General features: G+C 33.8%; 1 protein-coding gene across 6 annotated transcripts in view; it reads right to left on the bottom strand.

Annotated features, from left to right (window-relative positions):
- NBEA (neurobeachin) overlaps window positions 1–26,740 on the bottom strand; it is a 452,087-nt gene that overhangs the window by 233,254 nt on the left and 192,093 nt on the right. For all 6 annotated transcript variants that reach the window (XM_088159561.1, XM_088159562.1, XM_014868920.2 and 3 more), the window contains one exon: window positions 11,745–11,806. In XM_088159561.1, coding sequence (XP_088015687.1) covers window positions 11,745–11,806 — 62 coding nt within the window. The remainder of the gene's footprint in view (window positions 1–11,744; window positions 11,807–26,740) is intronic.

Raw genomic sequence — 26,740 nt, 5'->3', positions numbered from 1 at the left:
GCTTTAGTTTCCTTGTCTAGAGAATATGAAAACACATCTTGTTTCTCCAGTTCATGCAGTTGCCCAATGAACATTAGTGGAAGAAAGCATGTTCTTCATGTTACTTCACTGCTACACCTTGTACATTTTATTATAAAGGACAGGAAATAATCAGTGCAAAATCCATCCTCCCGGAGTTCAATTTTTGCTTCTTTTCAATTATAAGTGAAAACAAAACCAGCCTAGGATAACAAACTAATTTTTTAAATTGCTTTACTGATACCATGGATTTCCAAGATGAAACTTCAAACCAATTTAAACCATCTGATATTAAATTTAACAGGATTTTACTTCATATACCACTAAGTTAAAGAGAAGTTTCACAATGCATCATAAATAGCTTTTGTCATACAACCCACTGCCTCTATCACATCAAGAATTCTGATACTTCCGATGAAAAATGGGTGATCTCTCTCTCTCTTTGGAAATAATTCCTTAACAATTTTTTAAAAAAGCAATAAAGATTTCTTCTGCATCATAATGAAAAACAAAACAAAGTACATTAGCTGGATTATAGTTCACAGATTTCCTAGACTAAGACTTCATGTTGTCAATGGGTAGAGGGCTACAGTTACAAAACTACTTAATTTACTTTTAATTTTTTTCCCAAGAGTTAAAAACCAGGCAAAAATTCACAATTCTTGTTTCCTAATATGGGTGAAAAAAGATGCCTTTGCACAGATAAGGAAATTTTCTCAAAGAGTAGCTGTGAAATCTAGTCACTAATCAGCAAACTGCTTCTTACTGATTATATGAAAATTCACAGATTTGACCAGTTCACGCATCTCAAAAAAACCTCAAGAAGAACAATCTAATACTCATGATTGGTTTTATAAAAGGCAAGCTACTAAAATACCCAAATAACGAACATACTCTTGACCCCTGGCTGAGAAGGTAACTCCGGGTTAGAGAAGACAAAGTATCAGCACTCAAGACTCGAGCTTATGAGCTAGAAAACCATTGTAGCATGTCCTTTCTTCAGTGCTGTTGATTTTGTTATTTTTCAAATCCAGCAACTGAATCTAATGATATCACTTTTGGAAGAAATTAAAACATCTGTGTAGAGTAGAAAATCATTCTGAGAAACTAAGAACGAAAGAATTCAATTAACTAAACACAGGCAACTTGAGACATTTTAAAAACCAAAAGTTTGGGTTAGAGATGATGTTCAAAGTGTAGCATTTTCTTTTTTATCAGAGCCTTTTACTGTACACTATTAAAACACTATTAGCATTTTCTTTTGAGATGCTTTTCTGCACCACAGCTGCTATGACTTTGCAGTTAGGAAGGCAGAACTGGTATGACTACAAATCAGGAAATAATTTGAAAAGAGAGAGAATAAAAGAATCAAGACTTCCTAAGTCAGGTCGAAGAAAGCATGCTAATTAATTTTTAAAAAATAATCAGAGGGTCTACCTGTGTCTACAAAAGCCCAAGAGATTCATGCGAGTATTTTGTCAGATCTTCCTGCTCAGTGCAAATGTCTCAGATTCCGTAGGACATCCAAAATGGCTAACTGGATTTTATGTGAGATATCTTAAATAGCCTAAAAAGCCACTAAGAAGATATCTACATGGAAGCAAACAAATCTCTTATATCTCCATAGGTGGAAAATTGCATCAATTTCTCTGAAGTTTTTATTCATTATAAAAATGTTTGAAACTTGCCCAATTATCTACCCAAAACTAGTGAAAAACATAATGAAGCAGAATCAGGAAAAAACTAGGATGCGTGGTTCATGCATTGTTTCACTACAAATATCTACTACAAGATTTATTACAGACTCTCAATCCTCCATAAATCCACAAATAAGGGAAAAATCATTACTGCCACAATTTCCTCTCACTTTTAGGCATAATTAACATAAAGGATTCTTGATCCTGAGAGATGACCTATATATGTGATTTTCTTTTTCCATTTTGTTTTTAAAAGATGTAAACAATAGACTGAAACTGCCATTTTTCAATGCCAGATTACCGTTGCCTTTGCAATGGCCATTCGTGTCATTGCATGTACTTTAAGAACTGGAATAACATGTGGAGTAATTTTGTTTATATTCTCCTGGATTCCAAAGGAATCTTTCTCAACCCCAAAGTGCAAGAAGCTAAAAAACAAACACCAAATGAAATGGATGCAGGGACAGTAGCTGGAAGATTTATGCTAAAGCCGAGTAGAATCACAACATGGTCATTTGGTTATTAGCAGCTAAGTGCTTGAATGACTAGACTCATGTGGTTTTGGTGTAGCTCATATCATGAATCTTCTGAGCATTAGGGCAAGAGCTTGAAGCCTTTTCTGTGCCTCAAAAATGCTGGTGTCAATTACATGCTGAAGTAACAGAAGCTTTTGACAGTATCATGTATGAGACAACTACTTCTATACAAGAATGCATGGATCTTTCTTTCCTTGGGGCTCCTGCTTGGTAAGGCAGTGGGGATGACTCAGAACAAGGTGGGGTGTAGAAGACTCAGAGGCTAACACTGACAGTGTTCAAGAATGATGACATCGTTTCTTTGCGCTGAAAATGAATGAAAATTTGTTTTTTAACTTTATTGATAAATAAATTTAAAAATTGTCTTCGAACATAATCACTAAACATTATGACTTTAGACATTCAGTTTGATTACTTCCAGTATGGCTTTGTTGTAAATAATTTATATGATGCAAAATTGTAGTAAATTCTATTAATAAAAAATGTACTCAATTATTAGGATAATGGAAATTGCCACCTTCCTGTCCCCCACTTAACTTGCCCTCCTAATCTATTCTGTCATTGCTTGAAAAGCGTCAGTGCATAAAGAATGCAGCAGTACCATCTCTTGAAAGAAGGTTCAGACTGAAACCTGTTATGAAACTCTTCATGCAGAGGACAGGAGACGAATAACACAGTACCGATATTACTTGAAATTCAGTTGGTTTTCTTATAAAACATAGTGTACATTTATTTACTCTCTGATAGCATCACAATTTTTACTTTTGAGTGCATTTTCCAATTCCTATTTCTTTAAAATTCTCCAATCTTCAGTATACATACAAAACAAGAAAGAAAGTAAAAAGGAAAAGACTATCCAGGCATCTTAAACTGATAATAGAAAATTTTCATTGGAAAAAAGTAGTGGAGGGGTGAAAAAGAAACAACTAGACTTGGAATGTTAAGAACTTATTTCAATTTATATTTCTTTCCAAATAATCTTTGCTTACAATTTGAACTACAGGTGCTACAGTGTCAATTAATTGTATCTTTATTGGACTTCTCTGTTCTCCATTTCTTAAATTGATCTGAGGTTAATTTTTTTCTTGTACTGAACATTTAGAGAATTTTCTAGTTTAAGATGTTGATAACTCCATCGACACCCTAACTCTTTGATCACTGCATTGTAATTAAAACTTATTGAGACAGATGAAATTCTATTATACCAACTTTCTTCTTTCGAGAACCTTGAATATATTTGGTGGAAAATCTTGTATGGAGCTGAACAGGTGCTAGCTTTCATCTGGAGCAGGAAATGGAAACTATAAAAATGTGTTTGCAATTCACAACATGCATGTAATTTAGCTCAGGTTTGAACTCCATGTTGTGGAGTTACCTCCTAAAATCACCAGTAACTTCTTATCCAAAAATCACCAATAACTTGCTTTACTTCATTTAGGAGGAAATATTCAAAATAAATGTTACACGATGTACAAAATGTTTTGTGGTTTTTTTTATGGCAGAAAACCATGTCTATTAAAAGCAGGGAAAAGCAGGTAAAAACAGGAAAACTGATTTCAAGACACAGTTTCATCAATTTTTAAGGTGATTATACTGTTTTTAAGATCATAGAACTGTCCCTACCAGTCCTAGAATTTACTTAAAGATATCAGAGTCTGAAAACCTTGCATTATTGTTTGGAACAAGAATCAGCTCTAAGAATTCCAGTAACATTGCCTCTATACTTCTCTCACATTGACTGCTGATAGAGGATAACTAAAATGTACTTTTGGTCTACTATTTCACTAAATTTGGGATCAATTTTAGGTTTTTGTAATTGGTCATCCATTTTAAAAGTGGCTATTTCCCACAATAAGGCAGTTGCAGAATGACTGATGACATCCTCCTGGAAGGAAAATCTGCAAGTATTGGAATACTCCTGGCCTCTGGCCAAATCTCAAAAAGGAAAAGAATGTGAAACTTTCATAACACTATTTACATGAATATGAATCTAATAAAACAAAGGTAATAGAAAGTTTTAGATTACAGTTTCACAAGACTACAGCCTCATTTTTTCCCTCTATTTTCTTGACTTGAAATAACATGCTAATTTTTCACTTTCTTAGAAACACACAGACCCATTGCCCTTCTGATCACCTGTGGTAATTGCCCAATTTATCTTGAAAATGAAGTCAAACATTCCCAGAGGAGCATTTCATTGGTATCTTAGAAGAAAAAAAAAGAAAAAAAATATCTACAATTGCAAAAACCTTTATATTATTCAAACTACACTAGGGAAATGGTCAAATTTATTTAGAAAATTAACCTTCATCATCTTGTAGAAATTCTACATATTTTCTAACACAGACAGGAGATATGTGCTACAAGATAAATATATCTCCACAACTTTTATAGCTTACAACCTGACTGGAAAAATATTTTTAAAATTAAGAGATGCCAAAATTATTATTAACAACATGCATGCTATGTATGGCAATCAATCCTAAATACCAGTCCACTTTTTACTCAACCACTCTTTGATGTTAGAGATAGATAACTAATTTGAAGTCTTCCCAAAAACAATCAATCAATCAATCAATCAATCTTCGGATGTACAGAAAAGTACACCTGATGTTGTCTCCATTATAGTGAACTCCCTGAAAACTATGGTATATTTATTAATAATGATGGGCTCCAGTAATGAGCTTTGTATCCTTTCTCAGCTCTTTAAGAAATACCAACTCACTGACTTTCTAGGTATTTCCTCCTGATCTAAGATCCTTCTCAATTGCGTAGGCAGCTTTATAGAGAAATCAGGGGAAGACACCTTGCCACATGAAATATGGAGAAGCTGATTCTTACAGTTTTCTGATTCTGCCTGTTTTGCCATGAATACTGAAGTTGTTCAGATCAGCATCTCACTGGTGTGCATTCTTTAATATTTTTTTACAAAAGTACTCTGACAAGGACAGACAAGAGAAAGGACCAGAAGTTCCTTTACAACTCTGGTAGAAGATAAAAAAGAAAACATTCTGCTTATTACTAAAAGCAGAACACAGAATTAATTTTCTGAATGTATGGGAATCTGTAAGGACACCTCACAGTATGATGATGAAAGTAAAATCGCTCAACAAGTAGGAAAGAATATACTAATGGTTTCCATTTGAAAGCTAGATTATCAGAAGCAGATGACCAAGAGATGAAGACAGATTGGGCTGGAAGACATTCCACACATGGACAATGCAAGAAAATTCTGATACCTCTTCAGCATATGTATATTTAAAAAAAAAAAAAGGGAAAAGGTAATGAAAAACTATTACCTTTTGGAAATGCTGGGGGGAAAATCGAAAAAAAAAAAAACCACAAAAATCCATCTCCTCAGGAAACTATTTAATTTTAGAGAAAAAAAAAAGACAAACCCAAACATAAAAAGGGAAAACTTTTTGGCTTCTCCTTTAGCATGTACTAGAGTACATTTTAGAAATTACACTAAGTGTGTATAACAACCTATTTGTGTATAAGCCATGTGGTGGATTATGAAGAGCCCAAAACCAACATTAGAACCTAAATATGTGTTTAAGCTGTACCATGTTTGATCCTGCAAAGGACACAGTAGAAATCTTGCTTCCTCTTGACGGACCTTTATGTAGTCCAAATAGGATGAGAATATTATAGAGAGTACTTGCTTCACCTACAAGGATTCCAGTTATTGAGCTTAAATTGAAACCTGTGGTAAAATGTGAAGATACAAAGCTTCAGTTTGGAGCGACACTGCTGACAATTTTATATGCATTTCTACTGCCTTGTCCAGCATATGTAAATCTGTGGAGGTTTTTTTTGTTCATTTTAACTTCTTGGTCTTGCTCTAACTTCTCTCATCAAATGCCAAAATTCCTTTCTTGTATCTTGACTGTCACAGAGGCAGCCTGAATTTCCTAGAGCCCCAGCCATCGGTCTGCTTCCTGCTATCAGCTCTTGGTTTCATAGCTACCTAAGAAGCATAATTAGTTAAAAATAACTTTTTACTCAGAGTTAATTTTTGGTTTGATGTGACTGTTTCCACCATTACCTACACTGATGAAACGGATCAGCAGCAATATGGAGCTAGGCATGGAGAAGATATGAACCATCTGCAAGTGTGATCTTGGCCAGAGAGAAGCCTAAACTGACCACTAAAACTGTAGCCTAAGAATATGATTCTATTAGATGCAGAGATCTGAACTTACATCTTGCTGCCATGAAAACACGAGTTGTGTTTTCTCTTTTCTCCTCTGTGCTCCCAGTTTTTCAATCCTGAATCCTTTTCTCTGAGTAGCTCTGGTGGCTTTTGAATGAGACTCTTCACTTAACCCACTAAACCAGGGAACAAATGTTTGAGTAGTTTTCACATGTGTTTGTGAGTTAATCATGTAAATATCAGCACTGGTATGAAAGTGAGGTTAGCAGAGAAGCTGCAGGATGGAAGCAGTGTGGCAGATATAGAACTTTGTTAGGATAAATGTTTTAAAGATATGCTGGAAAAAAAGAATTATTGAAATAATGAGTTTCTGTGTGTTGGCACATGTGTTTCTATGCATCATTCCCCTTTATAAAACCAAATTTTAATTCAGACTTTTGCAGTGATATTATATTAATGTTGTCTCCTATTTCCACTAGTACAAAGAGCCAGTGGATAATGCAACAGAAGAAATGGGAAAATGCAAGCAAAAATACAATGTCCAACTTGTTAGCAATGATAAGGAAAAGGGAGATTAAAAATTATATCCTCATAGGATTTTACAAAACCAACCCTAATTTCATCATTGAAGTTATATCAAACTTCATTTCCTAGTAGATTAAGTTGCAGGGGTTTTTTCCCCTTAGATTTAAGGGAAGCAATTATTTTTAACTTATCTTCAGCCTTTCCTATTGCAGCTGGTGTCAAAAAGACAAATAGCAAACACTTCCGTAACTGTTTTGCTACCACAGTTACTCTGAAATGGCTATCACTTATTTTAAAAAAATTATAGACTAGGAGAACTCTAGAAATACCTCTGGAGGGAGAAGAAAAAGTATAATTAAAGTTGAATCTCATATTGGCAACAAGAGCAAACAGACAAGAAATATTACAAAAAAGGAAAATCTGTAATGAAAAGTAAAAAGTTTCTGCACAGCAGAGTTGGACAATTCCTCCTTACACTCTTATAGAAAGCCTTGTATACAGCATGTTTAATATCAAGAATTGTGCACTGTGCTTCTAGTATATGAATTGCTCATTTCAGGGCTTCTAGTCAGCTACAGGGATCAAAAAAAGATTTCTTTTTAAACTTATTTTTTTTTTAGTTTTATTTTCTTGTTTTCTGTGTTGAGCAATTGCCAGTTTCTGAAGACCTATCTCATACTTTGAGGCAGAATGTACATTTAGGTGTGCTGGTGTCTACTGAAATCCCTGCAGTGCCTGGTTGATGGGTCTTTCTCAATTCTCGGAGATAAAATTACCACCAAATTTCCTCTCTGAGGATTCCTTCTGTATTTACACCAGCCAGGCACATCTTTGGGGTATTTGTTCATTTGTTTTCACACCTCTCCTTAGAGTGGGATTTATTTCTTGATATTGTTCCAAATTTTTTCTGCCATTTAGAACAATGAGGCATTTATCTTTAAAATAGTTGTATTTTTAAACAGATTGAGTAACAAGATGTCTTAAATAATGAGGCAGTATTTTCTTTTTAAGAAAATAAATTTCCCTTGTTAATAGATAAGATACAGAAAAATACAAGTAGCATGAGAGAAAACTCCTTTGGGGCACAACTACTCAATTTCTTCAGAAGCTGTCTCCCCAAGGAGAAGTGTCCACAAAAGATCTGGAAGTAATTAGAAACTATTGTAGCTTTTTGGTTTGGGGGGGGGGAGGGAAGAAAAAAAGAATATGAAAAGAAATGTAATTGAAATCTAAATCTGATGTAAGAAGGAACTACACTGCAAAAAATGGATGCATTTTTCTTAAACTGCATGGCTTATTGAAGAAATCCGCCACTCCAATAGCAACACAGCTGTGACATGCTCAACTAGGCTGAAGGAACAAAGACCAGCTAATCAAGCACAGATCTTGTCAAACATAACACATCTTCATCCATTTCATGTTAAAATAAACCAAATCCAAATAAAAATGTCTATTTTAGGAAAAGTGAAAATCATTATATGTTTATTATCAATTATCTAGAATTTTTTTTAAGTACTTGGATGTGATTATGGTTCATATAAGAAATACAAAAAAGAAACCCTTCAAATTGACCAAAATTGTAATCTAGTGTAGTAGGTGTTACTTGGAAAAAATATAAGCTGCAGTACAAGATAGATTCTGAAAAGACAGACTAGGGCTTTTTGTTCTTCCCCAAACCTACAAATGATGTACCATTCATACAGGAGTTCCTTTAAAACTTAAAATGTATTTTTCACAGAATCTCCAAATTCCTTTGGGGGAAAGGCTTGATTGCATATCCCTCAGAGCCTAAAAGCCTGCCCATATGAACTGAATTATCCATGACATGTACCTTCAGACATTTGTAATGTGATATTTCATGTAAATTTAGACCATACCTTGGATGTGAGCCGCTGGCAATGTTGATTTTATTCAGGAGCTCAGATAAGAAAAAAAATTCTGACATCCTTGCTAATCTGTAGTCGTTAACATGGAATTTCCAACATAAAAAGCATAAAAGCATCTAATTTGCTGTAGCAAATGAAAGGAAAACAAACTTTGCATTTCCCTTTCCTTTTCAATGTCTAGTGTTACTCTGTTCTGTGCAAACAAAATTGTACTTTTCAAAGGTTTTTATTATCCTCATCTATCTTTTGAGTGACACATTTCAAACTTCCCCACATAATCTGTAAAATGTCATTCAATTTGAATATGAAGGATTTACCCATGCTAGGAAGAAAAGTCCTATTTACACTGTAATTATTAAAAACCCACAAACTACATACTCTATGCAGTCTTTCCAGTTCATATTGCTTAATTTGTCATAAGGAAAAACTCAGGTAGTGCTGTCTTTTCTTTCTATAGAGATGACTTATCCTCATTTGCTGTGGACGACATCTATGATCCTAATTCCAAATTCTGCTAGCATTAGGCTGGATTATAATATTTGGCTGTCATTTTCTTCTAGCTATTTTATGTATTACTATTTTCATAGCATTTATCTCATGCTTTCTTTTGACAGATAGTTTTAAAGTGTAAATAGCAAAAAAAGAAAAAAATAAAAAATCTTCCCCGTAGATGAATAGAAGCACAGACTGGTTCGTTTACACCTGCAGGATATTAACCACTATGTTGTGGGGAGATGCTGCCGTTCAGAAGAATATTCCAGAGGTCAGGAAGGTGAGGGGAGGAGACTGCCATTTGCACCACTACCGCCCCCTGTTGACCAGTTCCTGTAGAAACAATTACCATGACTCCCCCAACAAACACTACAGCATTAGTTCCTGAAATACTTCCTATTAAATGGATATCTGGAGACAAAATCCTCCGTATTTAGAAAACAACCCTGAAGTATCGAACGAGGTACAAAAACTAAAAGCTTGCAATTTCCCCAAGTAATTAGGTAGATGGAAAAGAGTTCTAAGCAAACACTGAAAAAAAATTAATGTTTGAAGCTTCAAAATGATTAGGCTCTTCCCATTATTCCAGGTGTAAAGTGAACCTTATTTTTAAAATAATTTGAAATAAAACTCAACATGTATAGTAGTCATAAAAATAACAAATTGATTTTTGCTGCATTTGTTAGATAGCTTTACTGAGATGTCTAAAGAAAGAGCATTGCAGAAAGAGCTTAAATTTCTCTCTCTTCCTTTCAATCAATATTTGAGGCAAAGTTTCATCTCTAGGGCCCTTAATGGCAGGAATTCCTGGAGCCAGCAAATGAGTAATGTTAAACCTATGATTAGATGATGAGGCCATCAAAGATACTAGACCCTAATGCTACATTCCACTTTATTCCTGAGAACTGCAGTAAAACCAAAGGCTAGGGAAGAACGGACTGCAAGTTATTCCTTCTCTCGAAAAAAATGTTTCAAGAGCTGCTAAAAAGAAAAGAAAAAAGTTGTATGACATGAACATTAAGCTCAAAAGGCTTAATGGATCTTTTGGAATTTTCTTGGAACCCAGGACTTCACCATTAGGTAACAAATTTTTCAAGTGCCCTGCTAGAGAAAGTTTGAAGTTGAAATCCCACTGAGGATTCCTGCCAGGGATCTATTTTTCTTTTACTTTTCTCTAACTGATATCCCTCTAAAAGAGGAAGACAAAAAAAAGGAAGAAGAAAAAAATAAAAAGGAAAACAACATTTAATGATTTCCTTATGACACAAGCTTGAAGAAATGCAACCTACAGACAGGCAAGGTAAGTTGAAACACTCTCCCTCAAAACCAGTTGTAAATGTTTATTATTTTCAGTTAGATTTCTCAAAAGTACATCTCCATTTCAATTGTCCCTAGAAATGCCTTTGTTTAGAGTATATTTTTGGTGTATACAGTCAATGTGCAGTAGTGAATGCTTAAGAAAAGCTACAAAGTAGTAATTTTCTTTGATAGTTATATAATAAGTTAACCTGGGCATTTTATATACAAACTTGTTTTGAGTTGAACTGGTATTATAGTTCTGTGGGGAACTTAATTAATGAAATGCTGTTATAAGTTTTTACAGAAATATGAAAAAACATGTAAAGTTTATTGCATCTGTTGGGAAGTCATATTTTTCTTACATTCTACAAAGTGAACAAAGTTCTAAAATGTCTGCTGATAACTTCTTACTGGCAGTTCAAAGTAAAAGGGTATATACACAATATTAGTCAATTACAGTTCCATCAAAACAAATACTATGAAAATTGATATATAAATAATCCAAACAGTATGAGAAACTAGTTTAGCTTTCAATATTTTATTTTTGAAGCATTTCAAAACATTAATTAATTTAGATTTCTGTGAAACCCATTACTGCTGTGTTAAAACCCCAAGAATTAACCACAGAATTCTTATATAGAAATGTTCTGCTTCACCAGTTCTTGAGGACTACCTAATCCATGTTTCTTGGCTTTTTATATACCGATAGCTACATAAAATATTCACTGTTATGTCATGTATATCAAAAGTAATAAAGTCAGCACAAAGTAAAGTTTTAAAAAATAACTTATTCAACGATAGATTTCAACATAAAATTATGACCACAGTGTCCTACTTACATATTCTAAATAAGAAGAGGCTTGAATGAGAGTTCATACAAAAAGAAAATGCATAATGTACATCCATACACTTTTAGAACATAAATGCAAATATACCTTGTATACCCTGTAAATATAGAAAATCAATAGAATATATATCTAAAAAAAAAATTACCATTTTTATATTACCAGAAGAAACTAATTTGTATTTGTTTTTGTAATGAAATGGAAGTATAAAACAAACTGCCAGATACAATTCTTTGGCTGGCAGTGATTACACAAGCAAATTAATGCAATCAAAACCAGAGACGTCTTACCTGTGAACAAAGCAGCATAACCAGTTCAACCACTGAAGTACTTGACTTCATACAAACAAGACCTGAAACAATTAAAACAGTCAAAAATTAGTTTAAAAGGTGGTGGTATTTTGACATTATAGCTCCATGGTTCCAGAGATCCATAAAATATATAAAATGTATATTTTTTATAACTCAAACAGACTAAAACAAGTTTCAAGCACAATTAACTGAGAATTTCAGATTCAAGGATATTTAAATGTTCATAAGAATCATCTGGAATAATCTAGACCAGTTCAGGACAGAATGTCTTCTAATTATTTTTGGCATTTAGCTTACTCATTTAAACAAATAAATAAATAAATAAATATTGGTATAATTCAAAGCAATTTAATATATGATGAACATAAGTTAACAGCTTTTGAATATTAGATCATGTAAATTCCTAAGAATAAAGTGATGTGTTAATAACAGGTAAAGAATAAAGCCTCTGCTTAGCCATTGTTTTAATTTTAATCTGGTAATTGATTATCATGTAATTGAAAGCTTGAGTATTAATGAAAGAAGTATTCATGTGAAATCCTATTTTTATTAAAATCAAATGCCATAATTTCTAGGACATATTTCTTGCAACAAACCTTGAATTATGTAGTCTGTTACTCACTGTTTTGTACTTAATTCAAATAATAAATACCTAATAACATTGTCACTATTGCAAATACTTGTTTGCAGCTTTGGGAATGTAAATTTACTTTCTGAGAGAAGAATGCCATATCTAAGTATTTTAAAGATGCATTGTGAGGACACTTGAAGGAAATTTCATTTCTACTGTTAACTTTACATGTGCTAGTTTCTGTTATCTAAAACCATCTAGACGTTGATATTGTGCTTTAGGGCATGGAAACACCTTGGCTATGTTATAAAAAGGATAAATTTACAAATAAGCTTACAAGTAAGAACTAAATAGGTGTCTGGAAAGCAAACTGATGTGCTTTAAGAAGGTTTCTACAAACAGTGATTAGAGACAAAAGCACTCCTAACATGGTAGCATGTATATTTATTTTGGGTAGTGGATAAATACCCTTTTGTGCCCATTTTGCTAACAGCCCCATCCTTATTGTACAGTAACACAGAACAAGCTGTAAGAAGCCACTAGGCTTCCATTCTATCAGATATAGGGGCAGACAGTTAATGAAATAAGAGGCAGATGTGCAAAGCTCATTTAGGGAGACAATTGCTGTAATTGATCAGCTATTCTCATGCTCAAGTGCTAGAGGATCAGAAAGATTAATGAGATACTTATCACCTGCAGGCTACCTCCACGGTTTGGAAGCTGACAAAGAAAATCCAAACAGAAGACTGAACTCTACAGTTAAGCCAATGCAGGTAGGACAGACACATCAAGTATTTCATCATAGAATGTTGTCTGGTTTAATATGAATTCACCTCTTATTCTGTAAAACTAAAATTAAAAAAACAAAAAAAAGAAAACAAAAAAACCTCCACACAAAAAACAACTAAACCAAAAAAACCCCAACCAAAATAACCCCCTTTCTGTCACACACTCATCATCTTTCAAAATCAGACCTCAGGTGTACTGAAACACGACTAAGGCAAAATAATGCTCTTGGAAACCTATCCCCATGCTACAGTCTTCTAAATTTCAACGTTCTTACTTCTGATTTTACATCAACAGAAAAATGTATCCAGAATAAGAATTATACACAGTTATGAAAAATAAACCAACTAAATTACATAAAAATGATTATGAATCAGCAGTACTGTCTTTGTGTCTTCACCAGGTTTTCAAAAAGAAAACTTGATATAAAATATGTGCTTTGAAGAGAAACACATAATGAATATTTTCTGGCTTAATTAAATTAGAAGTTCTTAACTTTCAAAGACAGTTGGGTATTCTTATGCTACCTGTGCAGCTTCAAAAAATGTGAAAAAAATTTAGAGTGTGGATTGAAAAAACACTCCTAAAATGGCACAAAGCTAGAATAAGTACTCATGATTATCATCCAGATAACAAGAATGATCTAGTCCTAGTAACACAAACCTGCAGACATGACAAAACAGGACTGTTTGAAGTGGTCATAATTGCATAGACCCAGATTATCTATTTCCAATAAGAATTTTTATATACTCTTCCTAACTTTTTAATAACTTGATAATGATATGGCTCTAAATGGTCATCTGACCTCAAACTGATGTCTTTTCACTATTCCTCTGGACATTACTTCATAATTTTTACACATCACATCTAATGAGCTGCAAGCTTGAAGCAGTCCAGCACTGGAAAGGAGACTCAAACTGATTTTGGTGAATATCAGAAAAAGAACGAGAAGGATACAGAATTGACATCTGGTTAGCATATCAGCAGGCCCGTTAGTTATAACCAGCTCTTTAATTGCCTGCTGATGAAACAACCCATTGGTAACAGCCATTAACACCTCTCATAACCACTAGTATTAAAAAAGGCTGGTTTCCATGTCCAAAAGAAACAAATAATTATCATAGAGACTGTAGCACTTCTCTCATACGAAAATACTGAGAGAGATAGGAAAGCCTCATTAAAGAAGGTCACTGTGTCAATGATGTTTGTCTCAGTCTACTGCAGAAATCAAGTGTGCAGCTCTCTACTTATAAATAAGCAGAATTGGGAGTGGTTCGGAAAATGGGGAATCCTGTGCACCTTGATGTACTTTCGGTTCACCTTTAAGTGCTCATATCATACATTCCTTGAAGCAAATCAGAATACAGAAATGTGAAGCATTTACAGCAGAGCCACCATTTCACTTTATAAATTTCTTACTTATCAGCCCCCTAATCCTACTTCAGGGACTCTTTTCACTCAAACCACGAGGGAAAGTGTGTGCCCTCCATTATATGCTCCATTTCCTCCATCCTAGCTGCCAAGGGCTCTGTTGTGCTTCTTCCCATTTTTGCTTCTTCCTGATTGAGCAGTTAAGATTTGAAATAAATAAAGATTTTTTTTTTCCTGTTACACAAAATACAATCAATCATCAAAATCTACTGTCAGAGTTGTTCTGCAATCAATAGTTGAGAATAATAAAAACAGATCAGACCTAATGGAGGACAGATCCATTTCTGCCTGTTAGGAAAAACTGCCAGAATGCTATCTCTGGTTGCATTATGAAGATCCTGCATCATCAAAAGCTGCAGGAGCAAGTTTAGGAAGAACACAATCCCTGTCCTATTTAACTTTTCCTTCATAAACCAGAAAAAAAAGGTAATCTTATTACTCTCTGTTTCTAAATTTGCACCCTCCTCTCTTCTAGGAGTCCGAATTGTGTGAATTGAATAATTTCTTTTGGCATAGAACAGGAACAAAAAAAAAATTTCCCTCAGTGCACAATCTATATCCTGACAGACAAAAATTAGAAGAGGGGTAGGAAAGTTCTCTCATTTTCCAGACAGTGCAGAAGACATAAACTAGTTGAGGTCTCTTCATAAAATTAAAAATAGAATTTGTAGTATGAATCAGAATAAATACCAATTTTCCAATTGATTTTCTAAGTTCCAAATGTGCTAACAACTGTATTTTTTCTTCCTCTTTACCATCTTGCAGAGTTTTTAGTATGTGCAAAATTTTATTAGTTATAACATAATGAGGAAAAAATTATATAACAAGCTTGGAAAAATAATGGCTTCTCTGATTGAAGAGAGCACATAAACCTATTTTCAGTTCTCTTCCCCCTCCTTAACTCTAATGAGAAAAAGTATTTGCCACTCAAACTAAAACTGTTGCCTGCATTCTTCAGCTGCAGATAAGTTCCTCCTATACCATCTGTATCAAATGCCATTAAGGAAGCTAATGTAATTACTAAAATACAAGTGGATATTTCCTGCATACAGCAGGGTTAAAAAGGTCACTATTGAACTGAATGGAGTATGCAATTTTTACATTTGCTGTTCTTAGTACTTTTCTTCATGGTCTATTCTCAGTCCATTAAATATAGCCATCAAAATTCAGCAATTTGATGGCAACAATGACCACATATATGGATGCAAAAACTGGGAGCATCAAGTGCATGACCTTGGCTAATCTGGAATAAATGATGTATGCCAGGCAATTATCTTGAAATGCTCTGGTTTACTTGACTTCTTTTTCAGTGTTCTTCCGTTGGCCCAAAGATATGCTAATTATTTCTTTTCACTATGACTTATTAATGTCTAAAAAAAGATTAATTTCAACTATACTGTTTTAGTCACGCCTGTGGCATTAGTGAAGTCATGGGTTCAAAATTTCCAAGTCACCATGCTGAACTAGTCAGTGTGAATTTCCATTTTGAAGAAATATAATGTAGGCTGATAAAATCAATTTTTTGAAAAAAATCCTTATGAAATAAGATCATGGTTTTGAACTTCTTTTTATTATTATTAATACAATGTGTGTATGAGTCTAACTGAATACCAACACAATTTCATCTGGTATTTATCAAGGTTTGCCTGCATTTTCTTTCAATGATTTTACTTTGTGTCAACTTAAACCCTTATTGGAACTGGAATCAATTGTAATACTAGCAAAAACAAAACTAAATGTTTTTATAGCTCATGTTCAGCTTAGGAAAAAAAAGATGCAATTAACAAAACCTTAGAGCCTGCAGAAATCTTTCACTCAATTATAGCTTCTGCTTATCTGAAAAATCTCAGGTATTGCTAGGTAAAATGTTTGAGAAAGTTTAATCCATTTAATTTAGTTCACAGAAAAAAATTGTTCTTTATTACTCCAGAGCATGTCATCAAAACTACAGGGGCTTTGTATAGCACAAGACGCTTATGAAAAAATACACACATGCTGTTAAATCCATTATTTTAGTAACATGTGAAAAGCGTGTAAATTGTACCTAGAAATGAGCAAAAAGACCTAAAATAGACTGAAAAGATAATCAGAAAACACTGTCATTCTTCTTTGTACCTTTTTTTTTTCCTAAGGTAAGCTTTTTTCTATTTCCTAGTGATATAGTCTTCCATGTGCCTTAAACAAAACTGTATTGTTTCAAATTGTTCATAATAATTATGGGTAATTCATACTGTGATATGTCTTCCCATAATCCTCAGTGCCATGAGACAGAGTAGGAATTTTCTACCGGTAATTACCACTCACAAATTGGGTTTTCATCTTTGACAGACTATTCCCTTATACTTTGTTCAGCATTTGTTAGGAATGGCACAACAAAGTTTCAAGGACATTTCTCACTGGGCACAAAAACTAAAGCACATTTTTGCTGTGACACTACTAGGAAAAAAGTGATGGTGATATTTTGGTTGGAAATGTGAGTTTTCCTTAAAATTTATTTGTTCTTTCTAACCCTCTTTATTCTGCCAGCAAAATCTGGCATACGATTTCTTGAAATATATTTCTAAGTACAATTTATAATCAAAAAAATAACCTGAGGACTCCTTTTTTGACTAAAAAAAATTTGGATAATTTAAGTCTACATTATTCTCTCTCTTCCATAGGCTGTCACTCAGAGAAAATTAGACTGAAATTAATGTTTTCCATGAATTATCAAGTTACTAGGGAGCTCCCTACAGATCTGAAAGGAGACAGTATGGAGAGAAAATAGAAGATAGGTGAAAAATTTGAAAGTAAATGCTAAGTATGCAAAACTTAAACTGAAACAACAGATGTTCTTATTCCAAACCAAGAAATTATTGGAGGTCTGGGGGGAGGGAGGGGTAGATATGTATTAAACAGAATGCAGTTTTGCAAGAATATACTCAACATTGGTTTCAGAGCCATACATATGTCACATATTTTGTAGGCATTTAAATTACATTAATGATCTTAATTTACGAAAAGCAAAGGCTGGGAAATATTCAGGATTTGCAGAAAGTCTGTGGATGGAAATCACAGCCGTGTTGCAAAATAATTATAACTTTGCTTTTACTAGATGAAAGAAAACACTCTTCCAAAGAATGTTAACTCACTAGAATAACAAAGTCAGGGTTATGGTTTTAACAATCCCTTCAGCAGCCTTGACTGACATTACCACCAGCTCTAGGGACCGTGAAGGATGGCTGTATTAGTACTCCAGACCACTCTTTGTATGGGCAAATCTCCTTTACAGAACAGAAGGGTGACACAGAAAAATACAGTGAGTGCGAATTCGACTCAATGTTTTTCAGTTGATCAAAACAGTTCCAATTTTTAAAGGATTTTTTTTGTTTGTTATGGTGAAAAACACTGCACAATATAACCAATATTCTTTTTATCTGGTACCTGGAAATCTAGGAAAGGTATCATTCAGGTTATTAAATGGAATACCGTTAAAATTTTATCATAAATCTTTAGAACAGTCATCTTAGAATAAACACCACAAATAAACAGTGATAGGTCAAGAAACCCCCCAGATTTTAATCCAAACCCAACTCACATGGATCAGCCCTTTTAGTCAGATTTGTAAAATAAACAGGCCTTAATATTGGGACAATATTCAAAAGAGTAAGAATGGTATGTAATAGTCTCTTGAATTATTTTGTTTAAGTGAGAAAACCTAAACTTCTCCACCACTGCAGTTACTAAAAAGGAATCTAAATACAGACTGGAAAACATCCAGATGGAATCACAGAATGGCAAAAACCCTTGAGAGTGTACCCACAGAGAGGGGATTTATTACAATGCATACATGATTTAGTTTTTAAAATTACAGACTTTCATACAGTAATCCCATGAGCTGTAATGATATTGACAAAACTGACGCTAGTGCCACGCTACTCTGAAGAGTCCAGCCTTATGCTAACCTGTGGATTTTCTGACAATTTTCCTTTTGTGTAATGGGATGCATAAATTCTCATTCATCAAATGAAAAGGAGACCACTTAATCTATAAAATAAAATCCACTACCATTGTTCAGTTTAATATACCACAGAAGATTTTCAAGACTGATTCAGTTTTTCATTTAATGCCTGTGGTAATTTTTTATTTGGCCAGTGCTCCACTGGGATTTACTCAATATATGCATTTGTGTTTCACTGTCATTCTCTTAAAACAGTATTTCTTTGGACACAACTCTTTCCAAATATCTTCCAAACCTTTCTAAATATTGTGGCATAATGAAATAATTTGCTTATCCAACTTCTATAACAGAACGGATCTAAAATTTACATCAATCTATCATGTATCGACTGAGAAATTGTTCTAATCAGAATTAACAACACAAAAACAAAAACACAAAAATATTCTTTTTTATATAAAAGAATTCAACACAAATATTAATTATAATAAAACAATTCCCTGTTAAATTTAAGTGAAGCAATTTTTTTAATAGCATGACACATATTTACTGGAATTTCTTTGTAAATTAAATGTACTTCTAATGTATTTCTCATCTTGAAAAGGTATGTAAAATGGAATTACTGCTTTTCTGTAAAAATATATTTCATTTTTACGCAGGTATGAATAAGTTATAAGCATTTTTTTTTCAACAGAAGCCTGGAAAACACCTACAATTACAGGTTCTAGAAAATACCAAATTCTTAATTTATCTAGAAAGAATCTCAATTAAAAGAATTCCAGTTTTTTCTTCCAAAACCAAATAGTCCATCGTGAGAATTCAAATAATATCCCAAAAGTCTTCTGATTTCCCTCTTTATACTAAGATATTATTTAAGTAAGTGGCTCAGAACTGTCAATAAATTTCCACCACAGCTGCTTCCAGGGAAATTTTGTTTCAATGGAAGACGAAAAACATTAATTGATAAAGACATTTAAAAATTAATCTAAAATGTGACAATTTAAAATATTTTTGAAGTTTTATCATGTGGTATTTTTCTGTCATTCTTTTCCTGAAAATGTTGCCAATTTTGTGGTTAAATTTGTAGAAAAAATACTAAATGAAAACAAACGATACCAAAGAAATTGCCACATATTTAATACATGGAAAAAAAGATTTTCTTATTTAAACGAAGAAACATCTACCTCTCCTTTCTCCTTTTTTCTCAGTTTTTCAACTCCTCACAAATCTGAGCTGGAGGAAATATATTTTGGAAGTATTACCTCAGTAGTGAATTATTTTCGAAGAATATACAAGCAGAAATAAAGACAGTCTCACTCACTAAGACAAGTAGAAGCTTATACCTTCACTACAATAATGGTGCTTTCTGCTCATCTCAAGAACCTTTTCCAAGTCTTTCTAAGGTTGTCAAAAGGGACATCCTGGAAAAGATACATCATAAGAATGGCCCCAAATAACAGCCTCTAGAATAACAGGATTTCCCTGAAAGGCATTACTCAATGTTCTATTTTCCTTAGGTTTGATGTTTTATTTTTACTCCTGATGTTTATCAACTTTTTCTTAGCTTCAGTCTATAACTTATTCCTATTTGATGCCCTATTTTATGAGCTTATTCCTTACTGTTTCTCTCCTCTTATGGTAAACATAGGAATCACTTTTTGTTTTCTTCTTTCTATTATTTCCTTCTAGTTCTTTGTTACATTCTTTCCTATTATTAGGAGGAGAATTATCATCACGGCATGACAAAACTGAAATATGTGCCTGGTGAATGACAAAAAGGGATGGTGAGAAAAGGTTAAGCTGCACAGCAATAAAACCACTTACTCTTGCTGATCCTCCTTACTTCCTTATATTTCTTCTTTTTAGCAACATTGGGGCCACACTGAGTGAACCAGCACAGCTATAAATAGGGAGTATAACAAAACCTCAGAGCTCATGCAGCTTCCTAAATTTCTAAGGTCAAGATGACTCTTAAAGTAGATGTGATCTCCTGAGTAGCAAAACTAATTTTTGTATAAATGTAAACGTTTCCTGAGAATCTGATAACAAGAAAAGGAAAATAAAAATCTCCAAGTTGAAATTTGCTGACCTTAGTTGGCAGCCATCAGATCTTGCTTCTATCCTAAAGCCCTACTGACAAATGGTAATCATTCTGAAACAGTGTCTTTCAAAACACAAAAAACCTTCCACAGTCATAGATCTCTTGAAATAACTTGTATTTCATGTGTTTCAGTTTTCTTTATTTACTTGACAGTAACATTGTTATGGGCTCTCTCTAGACCTGCTTTGACATCACTTTTGCCATCTTAATTTGACATATCACAACTGTCTCTGTTGTCTGACAAGTTCTTCCAGCATGAGATTTTCTCATTGCAAGAAAATCTCCACAGATAAGAAGTATAAAAGGACTGAATCATAAAATTCCACCCACCACCAGACAAAAATATAAGAGAATAAGTGTTTAGCAGATCTGAGGATCTTTTTTTGAAGAAGGTAGAATTTAACATAAAGTTGCACTGAACACAGTAAAGATATAGTATCATAGTCCTTGCAAAAATAATCCCAGGTATGTAAGGAGTCTGTTAATATCTAGGTAAATGAAGATAGATGGTTTATTAATGTTTATACTATCGCATTTTTTCCCATCAAAAAAGGCTCTATAAACAGGTATATTTTTAAAATTCAAGCACAGTAGTTTTTCAAGTTAATTTAGTCTATAGTTCTTGGAAGCATGGAAACAAGCAAATCCATATCCAACAGGATGAACTGAAGAAGTGCCTTTAATTCATCAGGACCAGTAAGGAAACTTGGCAAATTTGGTCACTAATTAAAATGTTTCAGCCTGGGTCATAAGAACAGGTGATAAGTAGACAGAAAGTTAAGGAATATATATGGAAAAACTGTGACCAGCCCTAAATGAGATTAATTTTGTAAAGAACCATATCTTAGAAATCAGACTACATGGAAAAGGATTATTTTACTATGTCTCATGACATCTTTCAGGGCAATACCTGATACAGAGATGTTATTTGCACCCTATAGATTACCAGAGTTAGGTAGTTCTCTGGAAAACACTGCCGGTGTAATAAAGTAGATTGATTCCATTTTTAAGCCTTCAGAGGACAAGGGCTGGGGCAAATACCAGCCTAAGTGTTTCAAGTCCAAAATCAGGCAGAGTCCCCTGCTGAGTTCTGAATGATGAATTAAGTGGAATAAGAACCAGAGAACCTCTGCCTGTGGAGAGCTTCAGTCACAGCATGAACATCCTGTAGATACTGAATACCATTTTGGCATACCACCTCGTTTTTCTTTGGACCTGGACAGTAGAGGAGAAAATAATAAGGGGGGAAAAGGTGGCTGTTCTAAAAAAAAATAAAAATATTGTACCACTTAGTCCAGTGTTACCGTTCAGCACTGCTGTATACCTGATATGAGGAGTCCACCTACAGGTTGTGCTACAGTAGCGCCTGCACGTTAAGAACTTTCTCTAGGATCTTTTAAAAATTGTTGCCTTGAAATAACTTTAAATAGCTCTCTTGATACTTTTTTTTCCCCTTTGGTAGTAGGTTAGTAGGAAAACTCACTTAAAAATATTTTCCAGTAAAGCTGAAAGTTAAAGCATAAAGAAATAAACTGAATTAATAAAAAGATGGACTATCAAAGAGGTTAACAAGGAGATAGAAATCAGGGAAGGCATTTTTCTAGAATTTTAAGTCAAAAAGACCAGTCCTTTCTAGACCTTTTGGCTTGCAACTGAAATACAGGCTACTAGCTTGAAAAAGAAATTTATGAGAAAGTGGCTAATACTGCTGAAGTAAATAGGACCCAAGGATCACAAACAACTAACTTCTTTTCTTACTCTATAAAGGCTCCAGTATTTTGTGCATTTCCTTATGTGCTTTAAAAGAAGAGTAATTGGTACTCTTTGGTTCCTAATAATAAAAGTGTTATAATAGAGAACTTTCAACAGTAATTTATTAACTTCAAACATCTAGTGGCTTCTGTGTTTTCAAGGATAATTTTCAGAGATTCTTTCCAGCAAACCTGACTACTTTACACTGTTACCAGCTTTTGCTTTCCTGAAGGCATGTATTTATTATTGATTTACATCTGCACTCTCCTAACTAAACTTTACAATTAGTCTCACAATTTCAATCTTTTTTTTTCTCCATTGTCAAAGCAACAGAAGAACCCCAATTTCTGTCTAATGGGAAATCTCTACTTTTTGGATTGTAAAGACATCTTGATTATTAATCAATGTAATAATGATAATATAATCAACGACATAAAATCTGAGTGCCAACAACAATTTCTACCATTAAGTTACACTGGGACCACACAAGTCAGAGACAGGAGAGGCCATGAGCAGTTAACCTCTGTTCCATAGTCTAATATATCTTAGTAAGTGTCCAACTCATTAGACAGGGATAGAGTGGCTCATATGTGTAATTAATTATTGGCAGGTTTACTTTCAAAAAGGTGCCAGATGCTATGCATTTCCTAGTTGCTATCTGGATCTCTGATCTATAATGTTTCCTGCCATGTTAAACATCTGTTCAGAACATACTTCTGCACACAGGAACTTCAGTAAATCAAGAGTTAAATCAAAATTGAATGAACGTGTATCCTCTTTCTGGTGTTCGTAATGATATTCCTTTAAAGATGTCATAAAGGAATATTATGTGAAAGAAAAATGTTCTGTAACTTGTGTTGGGATCATTAGAGTTTGAAGATTTCAATGTGGATAAAAAAATAGAGACTTTTGTGGCACCTGCTCTTCAGTTGTCTGAATTGGCATCTGTCTTGCTATTAGTAGTCTACTCTAAAAAATCTTTGGAAGTTGCAAAGCTTTGAACCTTGACTCTCTAGAGTAGGTGTAAATAAATAGGCAGATTTGAATGTACATCTAGCCCTTCAGCATTTCTTTGTTCCTGCCATACAGTCTTCTGGAAAACTGGTGTTGCTTTCTGTCTTCATGTGTGCCTGACTTATTGATGTTTTTTAGTAAAATCCATGACCAGTCCCAAAGTGTGTGCAGAAACATGAGCACACTGGAGCCTTTCAGTCAGATACTAGGAGGTAATCATGCCAACTATAGACAATTTCTTAAAACAAATTTCTAACATGCCTATAAATAGCATGTCAGTTTGAAATTCATGAACTTTCTCTTTTTCCTGCTTATGAATGATTACAATGTGTGCAGGCAGGTTTTCAATCAGCAGCAGTATTTTAAATTATATCTATTGGAGGATTTCATGCCCTGTTTCAAAATGACGTATGGTTTTCTTCATGGTAAAAACCTAATCTTGCAAATTGCTTGCAGAAATTCTTAAAGTAAAAAAGGAAAACACAAACTTTAATTTACTGAAAAAAAGCATTTCTGTAAATCATTATTATTCCAACCTCATCTCAAAAGGGATTAAATTCAGACAGTAGTGCAATTTTTCTGGGATCTCTTTGCAAGTCTTTATGGTGAAGATAAAAAGGAATCTCTTAATAGGAATCCTACTAAGACAAATTTAGGAAAATGTCTGGAGTACTGGGTCAGGAAATGCACTGGATTTAACTGCACTGTGCTAAACATACAGCATCACCTCTTCCTATACAGAGAAGCAGGTAAATTAAACAGGGCACATGGAAAGGGAGGAGTGGGATGTGGCACAGCAAAGTACATTATGAACTTAGCCTTGAAAATCAATTCAGAGTTCCTGACCCAGTACAGACCAAATAATCCATAAGATTCCTCATCCTTACTGAACAGAGTAATCATGTCCAGTGAGACACCTATTGCAAATGACACTGGCCTGACCTCTCCACAGAAAGTTTTAGCAATCACCTTGGTTTCTAACAGGGATTCCCTGATGTCTAATAAGGCTCCCACAGTCCTGCTTTATCAATTGCTTTCCTGCTCCTTATTCTGCAATACCCACAGTAATGTACCAACACAGTTTATCACGCAGCATATTACAAATTAATCAGGTGCAATTATTTTGACTTACTATTCAGTTTTCCATTCCTTTACTAAACAATGATGGCATACCTCAAATAATAGTGCAGAGAAAATATTGAAGATGAGAAGAAACACATCCTAATCCAAGATAGGGTATATTTTTTCTAAACAGATGTTTATATTTGGGAATACTGAGTAAAAATTAACATCTTTTAGGCAACCTCTGTTAAGCTGGCTGAAACCAGACAACACATTGAAAAGTTATCAAGGGACTAAAAGGCTGGTTCTCTTCACCCAGTACAATCACATAAGTTTCATGTTCTCAAAAAAAATCAGATTACACTACATAAATGGCTATTCAGTCATATAATTGCAAGAGCTCTCTGAAATCTGAGACCAAAACATAGCTGGCATGAGACTTACATGAGGCTTCTCTGAAAAGACGAATGCATTATGCAGAGAAAAGTCTCATACTAAAATGAGCATCAAGGTAATTATTAAAGAACTTCCTATATAAAAAAAAATGGAAATCATTTTATATATATATGCACACAATCACACATATAAAAATCAGAAGAAAGGCTTATTTCATAAAATGACATAAACACTGACCATTTTTGATGCTCAAGGAAAAAATGATATCTTCTTGACTGCATCTACAGTTAAGATGCAGTCAGCTTCAGAACAAGGAGAAAACCCACTGTTTTTTTACTGATTTCTGCAGGTGGCTAGCTGGCATCGAAGTACACTGGTCTATCACCATGTGAACAAATGCAGTCATGACAATGTTAAAGCAAATTAAGGTTAATGCAGACTATCATTCTTTCCACAATGCAGCACAGAGAAAATGATGATTCACATGCTCAAAAGTCACAAAGAAACTCCAAATTCATCCAGAAAATACATGACAGTTTTCCTCTTGAGAAGCTGGATTGAAGATTATGTTTAGAAAGAATTTTTAAAATAATCATAGTGACTACGAGTAACATCAATTGCAGTAATTGAGAGTAAGCCCTATTAAAGTTTTCCAGTCATATTTCCCCTCACTAGGCATTCTGTTGATGGAAAAGCTAAGGCATCTTGTAGTATTTAACTTTTTATGTCTTTTTGATACATTGAACATATCAAGCTCTTTACACATTACTTCATACCTCTACAGTGTGTGCATCATTCTTGAAGTGCTGACTACAGAACGAGATAAAGGGAGTTTAACCAAATTTGTGCTCAGAAATTAAATCACCCCCTCATCTGTTCTGCCAAGGCACTGGACAAGTCTTTGTTGCCTCAGCAGTGAACTAAGGGAGCCAAGCATCCCAATTATTTTGGCAGTCCCTCCATTCTTTGTGTGGCTTTGTCCCTCATATCTTAGGATCCTTAGGATGGATCTGAGTCTCTGTTCTTTGCTCCTAGAAGTTGGACTCAGCATCTGGCGGTATTGAAATCTGGCTTTTTCTTGAGTTTTGGTTAGTCCAGAAAATGATTCAACATATCTCTCCAATGCAATGCCTTTGTTTCTCATTCACCTAAGCACTTAGGAACAATTAAACACTATAAAATTAATAAAAAAAGGAAAATAGAATGAAAAATTGGATTACGGAAATCTCAGCACCATGAATAGCTTAAGGTTTATTTAGACACTGTTAATTTGAGTTAATACAAATTTTAAAATAATAAATTTATATTAATAATAATATTTTATATTAATATTTTAATATATTTCAATATAATATATTAATATTAATAATATCTTATAATAATATAAATTAATTTAAATTACTTGCTAATATTAATTAATTAAATTATTTTGTTTAAAATGTTGGCTACATGCTGTGCTACAAGCTGGTAGGGCAATTACCATATTTTTAGTTAGTTGGAAGAAAGCATGCCTGGACACACAATCTAAAATGTTTTGGATGTGGCAGAGTAAGATAAAATAATGAGAGAACAATATGTACAGGGGGAAAAGGTTCTGCAAGAACATGCATTTTTCTACTTTACAGCATCTGTGCTCCTGAACACAGTAATACAAAGATTCTGAAACGTTTCTAAGAGAAACACAGGGGGCATGTTAAGCTCCAAAAAAGTAAAATTTCCCCAGAAAGTATAAGGGATTTCTGGATTACCATAGCATCTAAAGGAAAATAAATGGCTGTCCTGCTTTTCCTAATAGAAAATACAGTATTCTTCAAGAAGATCAGAAATTAATTGTGCCAGTATTGGTAGATGCCACAGTGATGTCACACTTGAGGTCTTGGGGAGCTTTTAGAGTAGTGTCATTTAGCACCCAAGTTCTATCTGTG

Source organism: Sturnus vulgaris, chromosome 2 (genome assembly GCF_052056855.1).
Source record: "Sturnus vulgaris isolate bStuVul1 chromosome 2, bStuVul1.hap1, whole genome shotgun sequence".
Lineage (NCBI taxonomy): Eukaryota > Metazoa > Chordata > Aves > Passeriformes > Sturnidae > Sturnus > Sturnus vulgaris.
This window is presented reverse-complemented; position numbering and strand designations above follow the sequence as displayed.